General features: G+C 40.2%; 1 protein-coding gene across 1 annotated transcript in view; it reads left to right on the top strand.

Annotated features, from left to right (window-relative positions):
- SCP2 (sterol carrier protein 2) overlaps positions 1 to 19,444 on the top strand; it is an 854,319-nt gene that overhangs the window by 276,663 nt on the left and 558,212 nt on the right. The window contains exon 6 of the mRNA XM_044085453.1: positions 3,450 to 3,597. Within this exon, the coding sequence (XP_043941388.1) occupies positions 3,450 to 3,597 (148 nt within the window). The remainder of the gene's footprint in view (positions 1 to 3,449; positions 3,598 to 19,444) is intronic.

Genomic DNA, 19,444 nt, shown 5'->3' with positions numbered 1-19,444 from the left:
CTATATTTATGTTTTCTAGTATGTCTTCATAACCTGGTAGATGAGCAACTTGATTGTTGTACAACCTAAATTTCAAGGATGGTTGTGCCATTTTCATTGGCCCTGCAGATCTCTTCTGTTTTCTGAGAGACCTATACTGAATATCCTAGAATTGTAAATTGACTGGCGTGTATATAAGGTGTGACCCATGTTTCAGACAGAGGTTTTAGATCTTGAATCAGATGATTGAAATTCCTTTATTTTATTGCAGATGCTGCTGCATTTTATATTAGTTATCTTTTATCTTTTACATATACTGCAATATAGTTGTAAGCATAGGTTGACTGTAATGGTCCAAGATCTTTCTCAGTATCCCCAGCTAGTAGCAACTGTGTTTACTGAGAAAGGTGAATTTGTATATTTAACTTGATAATTATCTTTATTCAGGGTTGAATAGTAAAGAAAGTAGATTAGTTGTGGTTGTGGAGAGGTTGTGAATACTTATAGAAAGATTAAACAACTTATAGTTGGTATTTGTTTCCATGTAATGTATATTTGTTTGGAATTTATTGTTTAGATTAGCAAGAACTGTAAAACTAATTAAGGGAGTCAGGTTTGTCTGCAAGACACTTGTGATCAACACACATTTGTGCATCATTAGTGTGCACCTGTCTGGACTTTAACCATAAAGATGAATTGCTGATGCACCAGAAATTTGCCTTTCCCCATGATAATGTGACATCTCTCTCTCTCTCTCTCTCTCTGTATGTGTGTATAGATATAGATATATATATATATATATATATATATATATATATATGTGTGTGTGTGTGTGTGTGTGTGTATATATATATATATATATATATATATATATATATATATATATATATATATATATATATATATATGTATATATATATATCTGTATCTGTCAGATAATCAAATGGTCAGATTGACACCTACAGTGCCAAGACTGCAGCACTGCAGAACATTTAAGTATGGCAGTAGGTGGTTGTCCAAGATTGTGGTTAAGCAGGGAGTGGGGTTTCTCAGCTGTAGGGTGATCTTGGAGTTGATATATATATAATTAGCAGAGGGTGCAGGGGACTTGCCACATGCAAAAATCTGTGTAATGGATGTATTTGTTTTATAGTTGATATTTGGCAACGTTGACATCGTTGTCTTAATGTTGTAAGTGTCGATAATCTGACCACTTGATTATCTGACATAGACCCATGTGTGCATAGATACATTAGTAGCAGGGGTGTGGAAGTGTAGGGGAGCCTGTCCCATGGTAAATGATTTTTTTCTGTTTTTTTACTTCTGAATGTTGTTCACATTTGGGAGGTTTGAGACAATTGAATGATTGGTTTACTTGTCAGGGAGCCAGGAATTAAGCTTAACAAAAGGAGAATGAGAAAGTATTGTTCATGATGTAATATATTAGAATGTTGAGTTTTTGCTTTAAGCATAGGAAAATCTTGTATAAAAAGTAACAAAGAGTAAAAAGCATGAGTAGCGCTGGGGGTGGCTGGGAATGGTGGAAAAATGAAAGCAAAGCAAGCTACTCAATTTGTATATGTACAATCTATGTTCTAAGAGGTTCCTATAAAAGTACTATAAGAAATGTACTTATTTTAGATAGTTTATTGTGATGAAAAATATATAAGCAAAGCTGTATGATTATAGATCACTGTTTTTTATGCCTGTTGCTTTAGATTACTCTAAATTGAGTGACACATTAAATCAAAGAACAGTACTTGCTTTGCAAGAATGTTGTTGCTACACATTTACAAAAGGATTCACAGCAGAAAGGAGCAAAGTAGGCAGTACACAATATATTAGGTCTTAAGGATAGTATTGAAAGTTATTTATTTTACTGACCTCCACCTAGGTATTCTTTGCCCAGTAAGGGATAATCTAAAGTATTCAAAGCTCAAAGAAGAGGGCAGATGTATAGATAGTAATCTCTAAATGTATGAGCTAGATTTAAGAAAACTTTTTTTTTTTTGAAGAGGGTGGGGATGGCACTCTGCCTTCTATCACTGAAGCCTTGACCACTAAGGTCAAAGCTCAAAGAGGAAGACAGATGATTACAGATGAGATCCACATTCGTGAGTCAGATGCCATAACAGATTTTTGAAGACGGTAAGGATAGGACATGAATACTGTCTTTAAACATAAAAGTAGTTAGCTACCACTTGCATTTGTGTAAACAAGGATGGAGTACTACAGTAGGCTAGATGACCTGTGAATGACCTGTCCGTGGAGAACTCCACCGATAGCAAAGTCTTTGGTTTTTTAGAGCTGTACAAATAACCAAGGAGCCAGGTGATCATGCACACTGTGGCAGTGTTTGGAAAGGATGTTTTTGTGTACCAGTAGTGCTTGGCATATGTTGACACTATGAGACAAAGGGGAAGAGCAGATGGAAGTGTGGGAGTCAAGGGTGAGCCCAAACTGAAAAATAGCTTGGACTGCAGAAGGTAACAGGAAAGTGAAGACTTGATGGGATATAGCATATGTCATCAAACCCTGCAGTTTATTTGAACTTATTTATTTATTTGTCTGCTTTTTAGGACTGGATGTTATTACAAAATAATGCAGGATGACTATGACTGTTGTAGGACATACGTAAGCCCCTGTTGAAGACGGACTATTGCACATAGAGAGTATGTGCAACAGTGGATTAAATGTGTGTGTGTGTGTGTGTGTGTGTTGTGTGTTCGTGTGTGTGTGTGTTCGTGTTTGTGTATAGCTGAATGACAAAGAAAGGAGTGGAATGAAACCGGGTTGGTTGATGGTTATTGCAAGACTCGTGGCACATCTCAAGGGATGCACACATGAATTATAAATGGTGTTAACAATATAATGTATATGTAAATGCTGTTTTAAAATAATGAAAAGAATCAGAACTGTTATGGTGCCAAGATAGGGGTAGAATGACAAGAAGGAAACTGAGAAAAGCTTGACTGGAATGGAGCTTAATAGGAAGAAAGTAGAAGAAAACAAGAAAGAGAAACAGTAAGCAACAGAGAGAGAGAGAGAGAGAGAGAGTATGTGATGGAGATGATGATACTTCAGCCTGCTGTGGTAAAGTTAATGTTACCTGACTGTGGATAATGACAGAAGCACTGGGACTAATACATACAAGCTGACGTCTGTACTAAAACATCTCTGCCTGCTTTAGTCAGAGCCTGGCCGCTGTGGCTGTCTAGGCATACAGGTGAACTGCATCTTCTAACATGGTAAATTAGTCACTTTACATTGTGACAGCCATTAACTACCAGTTCTACAGCTTTTTGGTAGCTGATGCCAACTCAGAAGACTGACTTGTCCAGATATATGGCAGTCCTATGCAGAAAGACTTGAGTCATGTAGTCGTCATAACCTCTGTACATTTTAAATGGACTTAGGGCCTTTGTCATATCTGTCTGCATGGAATGATAATGAGAGTTTTCTCTCCGCAGGTTGGGTACGACATGACCAAAGAAGCTGCCAGAAGATGCTTTGAGAAATCTGCTCTGAGTCCCAGTGATGTGAATGTGGTTGAACTTCATGATTGTTTCTCTGCAAATGAGCTCATTACTTATGAAGCTCTTGGGCTGTGCCCTGAAGGTAATTTTATTTGTTTACTCTTATTTATGTTTGTTGACCAAGAAGTTCAGGAGTGGGTAGAGCCGTTTTCAGCAGAAAGTTGCAAGTTTGTAGACCGTACAGTTTAGGATATCACATAATGTACAGTACAAAATGATTTATATCAGTATAGGACAAGTTCCAATAAACAAATAGGCACATTCTGCTTGTGTGTGTAAACCGTAAGGTACAAGACACGTACTTAATGAAACAATCTGTACCAAATGTATGAGTAGCAAACATAGTAAGCATTAAACAGCAGACATAAATAGATCAGTTTAAACAAAATAAATCTTAGTTTGGTATTATTCGTATTTTGACATATATGGAGAGATCAAATTATCACATAACAGAGAGAGAGAGAGAAAAATATACATACTTGACTTCTAAATTGGACATATTTTTATAGTGAGACATATAAAATTAGTGAAATCTGAGAGGAAAAGGTAAATTACCAAATCAGTTCCTTTGATGCCATAACAAACTTGCATTTCTAGTTCATTAAATATTGAGTGCCTTCTTAAAAGTCAGTTTAGTAAGGCTTTAATGGATCATAAAGGATTCAGAGTTCTATAGCTTCAAAGCAATAAGGTAAAATGCTGGGTCACCAAAACAGTATAATGATTTTGGGGTCTGAGATAGACTCTGAATGGAGGCTTCATTTTAATATGTACCACTTCATCATGAACTCAATAGCTCTACATTTCTGTGGGAAATGTAACATGCTGAATCCAGTCTGTAGACATAATTGTTTGGTAGTCATTGAGTTTCAGTTGTATTTCTTTTAGAAAAAGCATACAACAGTGAGTTCTACTTGGATGCCGAGATGCAAATTTACTGTCTGTTATATGGTTGCTATAATAGAGGTGATTGGGATGAATGTAGTTTTGTGACTGTATGATTGCCCTAGTTTAAACAATTACCCAAGTATAGATTTATGAGAATATTAGATGCATATACAGCAAGCTAAGTAATAGGTAAGACTGAGCAGTAGTAACACAATCTGCCCCATCTAAAACAAATGCTTAAATTGAAAGGGAAGATCTCTGATTTTCTCTAAGTGCTGCCAGCACAACGTGTTGATCTCATCTCAAGTTCTGATTTATGTCACCCATCAGTTTCACTGAACTGAGCAGTTCAACAGGCCACTTTTGTCCCATGGTGAGATTTATAAGTGTGAGGAGTCTGTAATACTGTAATATTCTTGAGTTTGGCACATTAAGCTGGACACCTAAATCAACTAACCAGTTCTGTACCCAAATAAAACTATTCTGAAGCTGGGAGGAGACAACAGAAACAGATGGGGCTAAGTTGTTTGCAGACTGTATGACCCTTGTTTGACACATTAAGGGGATATATTGTTATCTAAATGGGGGAAGGAATATTGCACTGATTCGTGAGGAACCCTAAGAGGAATCAGATGAAATGAAAAATAGTAACATTCTGATGTACCACTTGATTCTGTCTGTGTTTAGCTGGTGAGGTTGACTAACTGTTGTGATAGATGACAACGGAATGTGATGTTTCATAATGTTGAATGCCTTTATCACATCTAAAAAGACACATTACGTATTGTCATAATGCAAAACTATGCAAAACTAGCATTTTTAAAGGAAATTTTATTTCCTTTTTTGTGGATTTATTCATAATGTTGAGATTTTGAATGTCGGCCATATGGTTGTTTGCATTCTAAAATTTCATAATTGCCATCCTGGGATTAAGGCCCCTCATCCCACACTCTCTACTCCTTAAGTATACCAACTCCGAGATCACAATACATTGGGAAACGGTATATAGCCTTTCCTGCTATAACATCAATTTTGTCAGTATTTTTTGTTTAGATTTTTCATTCGATATTTTTCATGTTGACATTATTTTTATTAGATCAATTTAAGTAGACCCATATCTGTTTATATATATATATATATATATATATATATATATATATATATATATATATATATATATATATAGATATATATATATATATAGATCAATTTAAGTAGACCCATATCTGTTTTTATATATATATATATATATATATATATATATATATATATATATATATCTATATATCTATATAAAATCTCATACATACACCCATATGATAGAGGAATGTTACTTGAATAAAACCCCCATGTTGTAAATATTATGTCTTAAGTTTTGATTTGATTATATCTATTTTATTTCCTGTTTTACAGCTAAGAGCGAATTATATTAGGAAAAAACTGCATTATGCTAACAAGTATGGGGTTACTAGCTAACTGCACAGTTTATATGATACATTTCTGGTATTAGAGTTAGAAGTAGTTATTATATTCTTAGCAGACTGTATTGTCCACACAGGTACCAGTGCATTATAGTTACAAGTATGCTATGAAAAACTATAAGTGGATGCAAGAAAGATGGCATTGATTGGTTTATAGGTTTGTACTAGGCTAACTGCCCTTGCGAGCCATTTTAAGCCCAGCCAATTATCCCTTGTGAGACTCAAACCCTGCACCTTGTGTTTGTAAGGCAAACACCTTAACCATTAGGCTACCCTCCCAACCCGTAGCTATAAAGCAAAGTGATATTAAGTTAGTTAGGATTTAGGGCCTCTCTTAAGTTCATAGGTTCATAGGTGTTTACTAGACTAATGACCACAATGGCCTTTTTAAGCCTAGCCATACATCCCAAATCTCTGACCACCAGGGTTTTTTTAAACCTAGCCATGCATCCCAAATTTCTGACAAGTTCTGCTACCCTTGATAAATATAAGCATGGGCCTGCGAGATGAACCATTTATAGGTTACCTCTGTCCATTAGAGACACAGGTGCCAAACCAAGGATGAATTTCCATTTTCCCATCCAGTTGCCGAGTTGCTCATAGGCAAGGTGTAAGTCTTTAGAATGGGTAATTCTGTTGCTGTTTGTTTTGTGGATATTCAGGAGGTCCATCAGAGTGGGGTCTGACAATACCCTATATGCCAGGCATAGATGTCCCCTCAAAAGCCTGTAGGAGTCAGACTACAGGGATAGGGTCTTGAGACGGTCTGTCTGCATAGGACATAGTACTTACATTCTGTATTCTTTTAGTGAGGAACCTCTGTGGACTTTCCAATTGTTGGATATGCCTGGTTAGGTACATAGCAAAGGGGCATTGTACTCGATGGTAGTCTGATGAATGCCAAATACAGTGAACAATGACTTCCTTGGACTTGGATGCCATGCCTTTGTTTATAAGTTACCCAACATAGAATGATTTCCTCAGCACTGTAAATACACTGTCAGACAGTCAAGTATGTTGCGAGCATAAATCTAGGAACAAAGAAAAGTGGTAATGGGTTCCCTGGCCTTCAAGACTCTTCATCTCTGTGGTAGACAACCTTTGTAACACATGGAATAGTTATAACTCTCAAACCTAATATCACTCAATAGTATGCACAGTCATAGCAGTCAAAATAAGTTTTAAGAACATGAACTTCTACCTTCTGACACCTTTAGCTATGAAGGAAAATATATGAAGGGAAAGGAACTGTAGATAAGAGACCAGTATCCTAATATTTATATAATGTACTTCAAAAATTAATTATCAAGGTGCTGCTTACTGTGCTGGAATCAAAGTCTTCTTAAGACACCAAGTCTTGTTGGCTGGGTTCTGCTGAAATCAAAGTCTAGTTATAGTTGCATTCACAGTCTGTTGCACACAGAAACTTGCAGAATGTACACTGATGAAAGAATGTACTTTGCAGCACAACACTATGTTACTTTAAGAGCAGTAATGAATAAATAACGTATTCTTATAACAAACCACACAGACTACTGATGCAGCTTTAGTTAAACTGTACCACACTTTACTTCTTGATCAGCATAGAAGATAATTCTCCTGTACATTACCTCAGAACAAGTGTGTTCCTACCAAAATACCTCTAACAATTTCATTTGCTATAGTCTTTTTATAGTGTTTTTAGATCCTGTTTTTCTTCTTGTTATTCTATTTTGGACATTGTATAGAAGCATCTGTTTGCTGATATTTACAGGAAAGCATGTAATAGAATTGATCTGAAGTAGTTTACTTCATTTGATCTTCAACCTGTGGTTACAGGATCCATATCGGATCCCAGCCAGCAATTTCACTAGCATCTGCTCAGAGCTCCAGCTCTTCCCCTTACCCATAACACACCTCTGCTACTTTCCAAACCCCATATCCCATTTGCTGCGGCTTGCCATAAGCATCGTGATCTTAAGCTCCAAGTCTGTGAGTTGTGTAGTTTTGATATTCTAGTGGGTTTTGAAAGGTTTTTGAGTGTAGTTTGTTAGTGTAGGTTCTCTCTATTCCTCCCCTCGCTGGTGCATCGTGTGTTAGGTTTTTTGTGTAATTTTAGTCAGTTAGTGTATAGTTGTCTTCCCCTCCCCCCTCAGTGTTCTGTGTGCCTTCTGAGAGTGTGGTGAATGGGTCTGTGTAGAAAATAGTTTTTCTTTCTCTTTTTCTTTTTTGTGTGTTAGAATTTCATAAGGATTTTTGTGTGAGACATGGCTGATCCTAAGCCGGTATTCAAGAGGTGCACTGAGTGTGGCCACAAATTGTCACCCGCTGATGGCTACACTCTTTGTGTGATGTGTTTAGGTGTAGCCCATTTAAACACTGATTGTGCCATTTGTGCAGGTTTCATCCCATGAGCCATCAAGGGTAGACGGGCCAAGTTAGCCTTGAAAGGCCTTCTACCTACCACGGAGGCAGCTGCCTCTTCTACTGCTTCGGTCACAGCGGTTGCTGTGGACGCCTCTCCTTCATCTCTTGTCCTTCCTTCTCCTCCCTCCCAGGCTGGGACTCCCACTCCCACTTCTAAGCCTGTGGAAGTGGAGTGCAGAAAAGGCAGAGAGGAGAGAGAGCACCGGATAGAGAAACTCAGGAGGTCCCCAGACCTTTCAGCATCAGGAACTCCTGCCAAGAGTTAGTCTGAGCACCATGACTCCCCTCGGCTCCAATCTCCCAGATTTTCCCCTGAGCTGGAGGAGCCACGACCACCAACTAGGGCCTAGGTTCCTCGACCTGCCAGGGCCTCATCGCAGTCCACCCAAAGCCTTTACGAAGCCGACAAGGATAAAATGATGAGGTTCATTCGTACACAAATCCAGATGGGAGTCTTGCCAGCCCCCTTGGGGGGGGGGGGGCTCGCTTCCTTTCTTCACGCCAATTTCTCCTTCTCTGATCCGACCACTGGGTTCGGAGTACATAGATCCGAGGATGGCCTTAGTCAGGGGGTCGGCGCCGACAGTACCTGTCTCCTCAACGCTGGCAGCTGCCTGGAGTGTTTCAGATCCGACCAGTTTGGATCCGAGTAGCTCTCGGAGCCGGTGCCTGGGTGTCAGATCTGAGGGAGTGGAACTTTTTCCATCGGCTCCGACATTGTCGGGCCAAGTTCCCCTCCTCGGAGCTCCGTCCACTTCGGGCCCAGCTCCAATTCTCACGTTGGATCCGGGAGAGTGGTTTCCTCATTGGTGGCCCAGGAAGCACGTTCTCCATCGGCTTTCAACATGGTATAAAGGGTTCTCTCCACTGGATTGAGACACTTGAGTATTTCCTCGGACTCTGCCCTGACTCCCTTGGCTTTGCATGCAAATCCCATCATTTTACCTGAGGGACAGCCCGTGCTTGAGGAGCCCCAGGCGGTTCCCTCTGGGGAACAAGTGGCTTGCGGGTTCCCCCTGGAGAGCCCCACCGGAGACGTGCCTCACAAGCATACGTGTAAGAGGAGGCACTTGGACACCCCTGAGTCCCTCACCGAGGATACGAATTTGGATGATGGGGACGGTTCCCCCAGATCACCTCCTGAGGATGTATCCTTTGGAGACATCATGGAAATCCTATGCCAGCGGGGAGGTTGGTCCACCCCAAAACCTTCCTTGGACGAATCCATGTTCCTAGAGGCGTTCGGCACGGGCTCATCTACTTCCTAGGTGTCCCCTCTCGCAGATCCCATGGTGGACCTGGTAACTTCACAGGCTTGGAAGGAGCTGGACACCATGGAACCAATTCCAAAACAACCAGGCAAAATTTTGAGCCCCGCCTCTGACAGACCAGCATGGAACAAACAGTCCTCTGTAGATGCTATGGTGGTAGCAGCAGCCACTAAAAAGGAACTAGTCCAGGAGAGTTCCTCGGTTCATCCCCCCGACCGAGAGTCTAGGATGATGAACCGCTTAGATAAGCGGGTTTATGCGTCAGTGACTTTTTCCATCAGGGCGCTGAACTACCTGACCCATGTTACTAGACTACAGCTCGACCTGGTAAAGGAAATTGCTGGGTCTTCCCTAAAGTCCATGTCGCAGGAGGACAGAGACGCATTCTCCACGAGGATGGCCACTTTGACAGCGGTTTCCAACACATCCATGCGACTCCTCTCACATGCTACTGAAGGAGCGGCTAGGGCAGCTGGGTCAGGCATGCCCATGAGGCGTAACACCTGGATGAGATTATGTCAGTTCTCTGAACCCTTCAAGGCATCTTTTGCAAATGCCCCTTATGACAGTTATACCCTCTTTGGTAAGACCGTCAGAGACACCTTAGTCCAGAGTGAGAAAGATGGGAAGACACTGTCTGCCATCGGAATCTGCTTCTTGAACCCTCAAAGATCCTTTTCCTGGAATCAGCGAGGGCAAAAGAAGATGTGGTTCCGGAAGTCTCAGTTTTCCTGGAACACTCAGAGCACTTCTTCCCCTAAAGGCAGAGGGGGACAGGATAGACACCGGCCCAGAGGCAGAGGGGGTCGAGGAATTTTGGGTCTCAAGAACCATTCTTGGACAGGCCCACGCAACACCTTGAGGGGTTGCCTGACTGCTCTACTCTGGAGGCAGTCGGGGGTCACTTGTCATTGCACCCGACATGGGAGTCTGTAACATCAGACCGCTGGGTGCTTCAGATAATTTCCAGAGGATACTCAATCCCATTTGTGGTTCCTCCCAAACCTCTCAAACACCTCCCGAATGTACCACCTGTGCAAAGAGAGGCAGCAGCACTGGAAATTTCCAAGCTGCTAGAGAAACGAGCCATTGAACCCGTCCCCCAGATCAGTCCGGATCGCACATCTACTCCAAGTTCTTTTTGGTGCCAAAGAAAATGGGAGACTTAAGGCCCATTCTGGACCTATCTACCCTGCATCTGTCAGTTGCCAAAGAAAAGTTTCATATGGTCACCTTACAGTCCATCATGCCGTACCTGCAAGAGAGTGACTGGATGTGCTTGTTCGACCTCCAGGATGCCTACATTCACATAAAGATGCACAGAAGCTCCAGGAGGTTCCTCCGCTTCTGGCTAGGAGTCGGGCATTGCTAATTTCAAGCCCTACCCTTTGGTCTCACCACAGCTCCCAGGATGTTCACCAAAGTGATGGCAGTAGTAGCATTTATCTGAGGCTTCAGGGAATTCAGGTCTATCCTTACCTGGATGATTAGCTCCTTACTGCTCCCACCAAACGTCTACTTTGCCAAACCAGGGATTATTTCTTAAAGCTTGCACTCCACTTAGGAATTACATTCAACGCATCCAAATTTCTTCTGAATCCTATCCAGGTGATAGACTACATAGGGACATGGATGGACACACTACAGTCAAAAGTCTTCCTGACCATGGAGAGAGTTTGAAACCTAAGAATGCATGTTACCTTCATCTACCATTCTCATCTTCCCTCGGCAGAATCGGTTTTGAGAGCCCTAGGTTCTATGGCAGCGACCATAATGCTTCTTCCGTGTGCCCAGTTACACATGCAAGTGGACTCTAGCGGTGCAATGGTCCCTGTTGGATCTTCTGTTGTTGCATCCAATACACCTCAGTCGGGTCTGCAGGTCATCCCTTCTTTGGTAGATGCATTCTCTGGAAATTCTGGAGCGATGACTTTTTCTTCCAGCCCCTGTTCTAGCCACAGTGACCACGGATGGCTCCCAACTTGGGGGGGGGGCATTATTCAGGCAGGACAGTCCAAGGCCTATGGTCCCCTATCGAGACCAGTTTGCATATAAATGTTCTGGAGATGAGGGCGGTCCTTTTGGTGTCGCAGGTCCTTCATGCCTTTCTTCCTCTGGGAACCATTGCAATTCAGTCAGACATGTCAGTGGTCTGGTATGTCAACAAACAGGGAGGGACCAGATCTTATCCTCTTTGTCGCGAGGCTATGAGAGTTTGGGAATGGACGATTTCCATCGGTCACTTTCTGACAGCAACGCACATTCCGGGATGTTCTAACATCCTAGTGGACAGGTTAATTCGGACTACACTGATGCCTTACGATTGGTCTCTGAATCCTTCAGTAGCGGAGCAGATCTTTCTGGAGTGGGGTCAGCCTTGCTGCAATCTCTTCTCATCTCCTTCCAAAGCGAAGTGCAGTGAGTTCTTTGCTCTGAACCCCCAGCTGGGGGAGTCCCCCAGAGATGCTCTAATCCATGCTTGGCCTCCTGGTCTTCTGTATGATTATCCTCCCATACCTCTTATTCCAAGCTTTCTACAGAAAACTTGTCAACTGGGGAGCAAAGTGATCCTCATTTGACCCGTTTTGGCCTCGCCAGGTACGGTTTCCCTTCCTTTGGTCTCATCTTCTGGCTCCACATTGGATCTTGGATCCCATTCAGGATCTCATCTCACACCCCTCTGGGGTTCCTCATCCAAGTCTGGACAGTTTGAAGCTCACAGCTTGGCTGCTCCCATTCCCTTAATTGCTAGGACTTCTGGATTATCTTCTTCAGTCAGGTCTATTCTGGTGGCAGCTTATAAGTCTTCCCCCAGGAAGGTTTATCGTAGCAAATGGAAACATTTTTCCTTTTGGATTTCTCAAAGGAGTTTCGACCCTTTCATGGCTCCTGTTTCAGCCATTTTCGATTTTTTAGCAAATATTTTTCAGCAAGGAGCTAGCTCTTCTACTATCAAAGTTCAACTAGCTGCCATCTCTTATTTTCACGTGGGTGAGAATTCTGCTTCTCTAGCCTCTTCCAGACTGTTTAAAGCTTTTATAAAAGGTACTTTCCTATTACGCCCTCCGGTCAAAGATCCTATTCCCCCATGGGACCTTACTGTGGTTCTTCAAGCATTGGTCACTTCGCCATTTGAACCTGCAGCAATCACAGATCTTAAGTTTTTCTCTTGGAAAAAAGCATTTCTAGTGGTTCTCACCTCTGCTAAGAGGGTTTCAGAACTGCAAGCGTTGTCTATTAAAGTTTCATACATGATTTTCCATAAGGACAGGGTTTCCCTTCGTACCAATCCTTCCTTTCTTCCCAAAGTAGCGTCACAGGTGAACATCAATCAAACCATTAATTTACCTGTTTTCTTTGCAAATTTTGTTAACAAAATGGTATACAGACTTCACTTGTTGGATGTTCATAGACAGCTAAGATTGTATTTACACAGGACTAGCACCTTTCGTAAATCTGATCAATTGTTTGTGTCCTTCTCTAAACCCTTTTTGGGTAAACCTATCTCCAAGGTCACCATTGCTAGATGGATCTCCTTGTGCATCCTTCAGGTCTATACGGATAAAGGTTTGTCTCCTCTGGGTCAGATGAATGCTTATTCGACTAGGTCAGTGGCTACTTCTCTGGCCTTTTGGTCGAGAATCTCATTGGATGATATTTGTTCTGCAGCTACTTGGTCCTCATCTCATACCTTTATTTCTCACTATAAATTGGATTTGATCTCTCGGAGAGCATCCTTTCGTTCCGCGGTACTCCGGAATATCCTTCCATGAGGGCCACCCAAATGTTTAGTAACTGTGGGGACTGTGTCCCACAGGTTGAAGATCAAATGAAGTAAACTACTTTAGATAAAGAAGCTATGTACTCACCATAATGTTTCATCTGAGTAGTTCTACTTCATTTGTCTTCAACCGTCCCTCCCTCCTTCCCCTTGGCCTTACTATATGGACAGCCTGTTTGGCTGGAGTTTTAGGTGCGTAAGGTGTTTTTTCAGGTCAGGTTCTCAGTGTAAGTGGCAGCAAACTCGACCTGGGGGTTGGAAGGTAGCGGAGGTGTATTATGGGTAAGGGGAGGAGCTGTTAATGAAATTGCTGGCATGGATCCGATACCCAGAGGTTGAAGATAAATGAACTGGAACTACTCAGATGGAACATTATGGTGAGAACATAACTTTTTTTTCCATTCTGTAGAGAAATATTGTCTTTAAGGAAACATCTTGTGGGAGGCACGTACAAATGCTGACTTGATAAAAGCATGTCCATTCAAACTTCCTTGCTTGATGGTATAAGAAAACATGATTTTAAGGAAACATATGACAAAAACATGTACAGATTATTTTCTGTTAAAAGCATGTCCATTCTTTAAGGAAGCAGGCCAACTTCCTTGCTGACGGTGTGAAATGCATACAGAATTGTTTTTTTTTTTTTTTTTTTGCATTTTTGCTGAGTCTGTAAGGAAACATGTCCATTAAGCAGATTCTTTATTTTTCAAGGCACAGTCATTTAGTATGGATGCTAATTACATATTGCTAAACGCCATTTCTACATTTAAGCAAGCTTTATTTTATACCTTATTTATTGTGCATATTTGTAACAGAATTACTTTCAACCTTAATACACTCTTAACAGTGCTCTCTAGCCTGCAGGACACTTCTAAAAAAACTGTTGCTGATGGGGGGAATGGAGATGAAGAATATGCACAAACTTATGGCAGAAAAATGCCTTTCATAAGAATACATTTCAAATGTACCTGTCCACAAGTACATAGACAAGAACTATGCAGGCATCATGTTTAAAAACACAATACACTAAAAATCTGATTTGTTATGCAATGTACATACTAATCATAAAATGTACTATTTCACTTTCATTTACTTTGTTTGACATAAACAGCATAGTTACCATGGCCAGAAAGAGCAGCAGTCCATGTACAAGTGGTATCTGATGACAACCCACATTTTCTAATGTATGCTGATTTTACTTTCAAGGGGTATATATATTTATCTAAATTGAAGGGTAGTCTCTCCATCCCATCCACAGTCAGTAAACAGCACCACAAGAACATTGTATTAACACAGTATCATAATGTCATTCTTACATATGCTGAGTTAGTAAAAAAAGTCCTTGTTTAAACCTCCTAGGCATACTAGACATTCTAAGGTTGCCAACCCTTTGAGTACTGGTCTCCCCAGAGATGAATCTAGTCCAGGCATTGTTTGTAACAACACTATAGAAAGATGTCCACCTGTGCCTGAGAGCTAATGGTTCAGTCATTCTGAAGAAGTTTTGGAGGTTCTGGAAACTGTTAGGAAACCCTCAAACTTACCATTATGTTCTGAATTTTGCTCTGTATTTATTTTGTATATAATATTTTTGATTGAAAGACCATGGTGTGTTTTCTGCTATTTGACCTCAAGTTGTGGCTGTAAAAGGATAATAGACCAGTCCACTTCCTACCGAATAAATAAAAAATAAAATAAAAAAATAAAAGTAATCAACACATTCATAATGTTCTATCACAGTAGTTTAGTGTGCTTTCTTGAAAGAGGAGCATATTGTGAGTTAGGGGAGGGGAGTCAAAAGCTGAGAATAGCAGCAGGGTAGGCATATCCTTTATGTTAGTGTGAGTATGTCATGAATGGTCAGAAGTGGGGAGCATACCTGTATCAACTTGGGTACACTAATCTGGGAATTCATTAATGTGTGGCTCACACTAAAAAGGCCTTTCTTCCATAACTTGCACATTTGTGATTATGAAACATATTCGCAGCAATGATGTAAGATTTCATTACTGACAAATTTGCATGTTTCTTGAATGACTGTTAATACCAAGATGCACAGATCATGGCTGATATGCATGTCGTAGTATTAACCTACTGCTCATGTAGGCTGTGGCACTACCCGAAATGACTCTCTCACCCATAAATACAAAAACACTTACACACAGTCCCTGTCTGTACCTGTCCCTACCCAACCTTCCCTCCTGTGGTTCCCCCACCCCCATACTTTTCTTTAATACCATTACTGCATGTATCTATTAGGCCCTGATGGTCTTGAGTATCACCCCACTTCTAATCCCTCTTATGATATCTGTACTGTTACTACACTTTAAAGTTTCATCCATAGTGTCAAGTGCATCTCCCCACTCCGATCCCTGTTATGAGGTCAATGCCATTACAACACTTTAAGAAGTATTCCCTTATGTCCCTTGGTTCCTCCCTCTCCCAGTCCCTGTACTAACATTGGTGACAGGGGTGGACTGGACATCTGACAGTTCTGGCCAATGCCAGAAGGGCCAGAGCCAAAATGGGCCAGTGTGCTGGTGCTCTACGAAATTGTATGTGTAAAAAATCTTTTCTGTCTCCAGACTGTTTTAAAAACAGTCCAGATTGGGAAGACTGCTGGCATCAATGAAGATGCCCAGAAGTTATTGTGGTTTTAACCACAAGAAACAGGATGCTAAGCGGACTTTGAAGTCAGCAGCCTGTCACGTAATCTGAATACGTGCATAACATGGCTGCTAATTAGCTCTGTTACTCTTATGTTCTCTTCCTGTGCTTTAGTTGTGAGGGAGAGAGCTAGAGGATGGCAAGACCAAGTGACCAAAGAAGTAAAAAATCAGAGATCCGAATGGATTAGTGTTTAAACTTTAAGGTAAGTTTTCAGTTTTTTTTTTCTGGCAGGGCCAACCAGATACTTTCTGCATTTATTTTTTTTTCCTGTCAGGGTTGACCAGATAATTTCTGTATTTATTTCCTGGCAGGGTCAACCAGATACTTGTTAAATCTTGGTGCAGTCTCCTATATAAATTATCTTTCTGACAGCATGGACCTGTAGGCTGGCAGGGTCAGCCAAATAGTAGGTTAGGGAAAATGGACTAGTAGTTTTGATGGTGCCAGAGTCTAATTCGTGCCCCAGTCTGCCCCTGATTGGTGACATTACAACATGTTAAAAATATTCCGTAGTGTCCAGAGGATGTTCATCATTCCCACTACCTTAGTGACATTTTGGGTTATCAGATAAGGTAACCCAGTACTGGCCACCCTTAAAAAGCTCAGACTGCCCTCCCTCTCTCTTCCTGTGACAGCTGAATGACTGAACAAATCCTTAGAGGAAGCCTTCAGCTGTCACAGGAAGTGAGCGTTCAGTCAATTTCTGCCATCCAAAGAAGAAAGTCATCTGACTTTTCACAGGATTCTGATATTTTTGGGTTTCTGTTAAGATAAGCCCCATTTAGGGACCCCTTCCTCAGATTTTATTCTTAGGTGTATTATTCTCTTTCTGTTATTATGTTTATTTTTTTAACACTTTTTCTGAATTATCACTTAAGACATATGCAAACATACATTTATATAAAATAAAATAAACCATATTATCATGTTTCCAGTTACAGAGATTATACAGTACATATATTCTTTTGTATAATTCTCATCAATCCAGCATTAAACAAATTGATGAGTTCCTGCCTTCATTTAAACCTCCCTCCTCCTGCAAAACATTATTCTGAATATATTGTTACCACAATTCCCATTTTTCCTGTTTAATTTGCTCCTAACCTTTTCTAAGTATTCCACTTCCAATTATTTTATCTGTTACATACTCAGTACTTCAAATACAGTTGGTTTAGACTTTGATTTCCATTTTTTAGTAAGTGCTTTTTTTGGCAGCCACCAGAATTAAACTTAACAAGGCCCTACTATGTATAATTAGATCCTGTATCCTAGCTCAATAAACCATTCCCTTAGTTACACACATTTGCTCTCACAATTTACTTGACAGAGTACTCTACTGGGAATTTTTATTTCTGCCAATTCATTACATTCCCTGTTGTGTACATGTGTTCCCAGTTATCTTTTTCTTCTCTATCACTCCAGCAACATTTGCCATCTACCGGCAGAAAAATTATTTGGAGTCTGCTTGGGGGATAAAATACCTATGAAAACACTTACAAGCAAAAATTCTGAATCTTCTAGACTTTTTTGCATATTAGGGGCCATTGTTTCCTTTTGAATTTGCTTATCCAGTTTTTCTTCCCCAGTCTTTTCTAACTTCATCTAATGGATTCCTGATGTTGATTTGCAGTATTTTACATGCTGGGCTAATTACCCCTTTTTAATAGCAGTTTCTGTTTTAGATTCAACCAAAAAATGTACCAGAGCAGGCCTTTCACTTAGGATCCCCCTATTCCTTTTTCTTTGCCTATACTCTGATATCAGTTCCCGATAGGAAAGGCAGTTTATACCATGTAGTCCAAATGTCTTCTTGGCTTCTTCCCATTCTATTACTTTTTCCTCTCTTTTTTCCCCAAACTTTAAATTTGCACGTGACAAAGGTAATCTTACATTTATATAAATGAAAAACATACAAAATTATATCACTTTAGTTGCAAACCATTTACATCACAGACACATTGAAACAACTGTAGTTGTAAACATTATACATCACTTATAAACCATCCAGTCATTGTCAGTTAAGCATTATATGGCTCATTCATATCCTGCCTCTTAAACCTCATTCCTGCTCTGCATATATTGTTCCCACAATTCCCATTTTTTTTATGTAGTTTGCTCCTTCCCTTTTCTAAAGATCCAAATTCCAGTTGTTTTATCTCTGTTACTATATTCACTACTTCGAGTAAAGTTGGTCTAGACTTTGATTTCCATTTTCTAGTAATTGCTTTTTTTGGTAGCCACCATAATCAGACTCAGAAAGGCTTTACTATGTCTAGGCAAATCTAATTCTGCAGCATAACTCAAAAAAATCATCTTCCTAGTCAGTCCAACCCACGCACCCAGCATCTCTGACAGAGTAGTCTGCAGGGAATCCCAAAAGTCTGCCACCTCATTATTTTCCAAAAATATGTTCCCAGCTACCTCTTTCTTGCCTGTCACACCTCCAACATTTGCTATCCACCTGAGGAAAAATTCTTTGGAGTCTACCTGGAATATAAAAATACCTACATAAACACTTCCAGGCAAAGATCCTAAATCTTCTAGACCTTGTTACATATTTGGGAGATATACATATATTCTCCATTGTCTCTTTGTGAATTGCTTATCCAGTCTCTCTTCCCAATCCTTTCTAAGCTCCTCTGATTGATCCTTATAATTATCATGCAATATTTTATATGGATTACTAATTATTCCTTTTTTTAACAGCAGCTTCTGTTCTAGATCTTACTTTTTCCTCTCCTGTTATTTGCTGACAATACTATGGTTCCTTTGCCAGTTTTTTTCAGTAAATTCCAGCCCTCTTTTGCTTATTCTCTGTACTCCTAATTGCAGTCATCCCTATTGGCAAAATCTTCTTTCTTCATTCTTGTGTTGGCTTAGTTCTTAGAATGCTTTCTGCTACTTTATGAACATAATATTATGTATGGCTCTTTTTATTCTAAAGGATCTGCATCCAGAATTCCAGTACTCTTCATGTTTGTTGAATTTCCTCCCACTTCATTATCATCCCTTGCCACTTTGAATTATAGCATTATGCCTGTGTTGTGTATGAGGCTGAACTGTGTAGCTGTGAAATATGCCTTCAAATCAGGTAATTCTAAACCATGTTGCTGTATTAGAAGGATCAATTTATTTCACTTGACCCTTGCCCTCTTCTCTGTAAAATCCTTCAATTCTTTATTATTATCCACAACTATTCCACTGGTTGTTAAAAATATGCCTGACCTGTATATAAAACTAAAGGGAATAAAAATAATGTACTGTCATTATCCATAAACAGGAATTTGCTTCCATTTTTTCAGTTTTTGTAACCATAAAAAATAAAGTACGATGATAGCTTAGTATTAAACAAAAAAAAAAACTAAGAACCAAGGATGTACTGTGCAAGAGAATAGGTATAGGCTAAACAATGGTTGGGTGGTAATAAAAAAA

Source organism: Protopterus annectens, chromosome 10.part0 (assembly GCF_019279795.1).
Source record: "Protopterus annectens isolate FY-2018-M chromosome 10.part0, PAN1.0, whole genome shotgun sequence".
NCBI lineage: Eukaryota > Metazoa > Chordata > Ceratodontiformes > Protopteridae > Protopterus > Protopterus annectens.
Note: the sequence above shows the minus strand (reverse complement) of the source record. Positions and strands in the feature narration are given on the sequence as shown.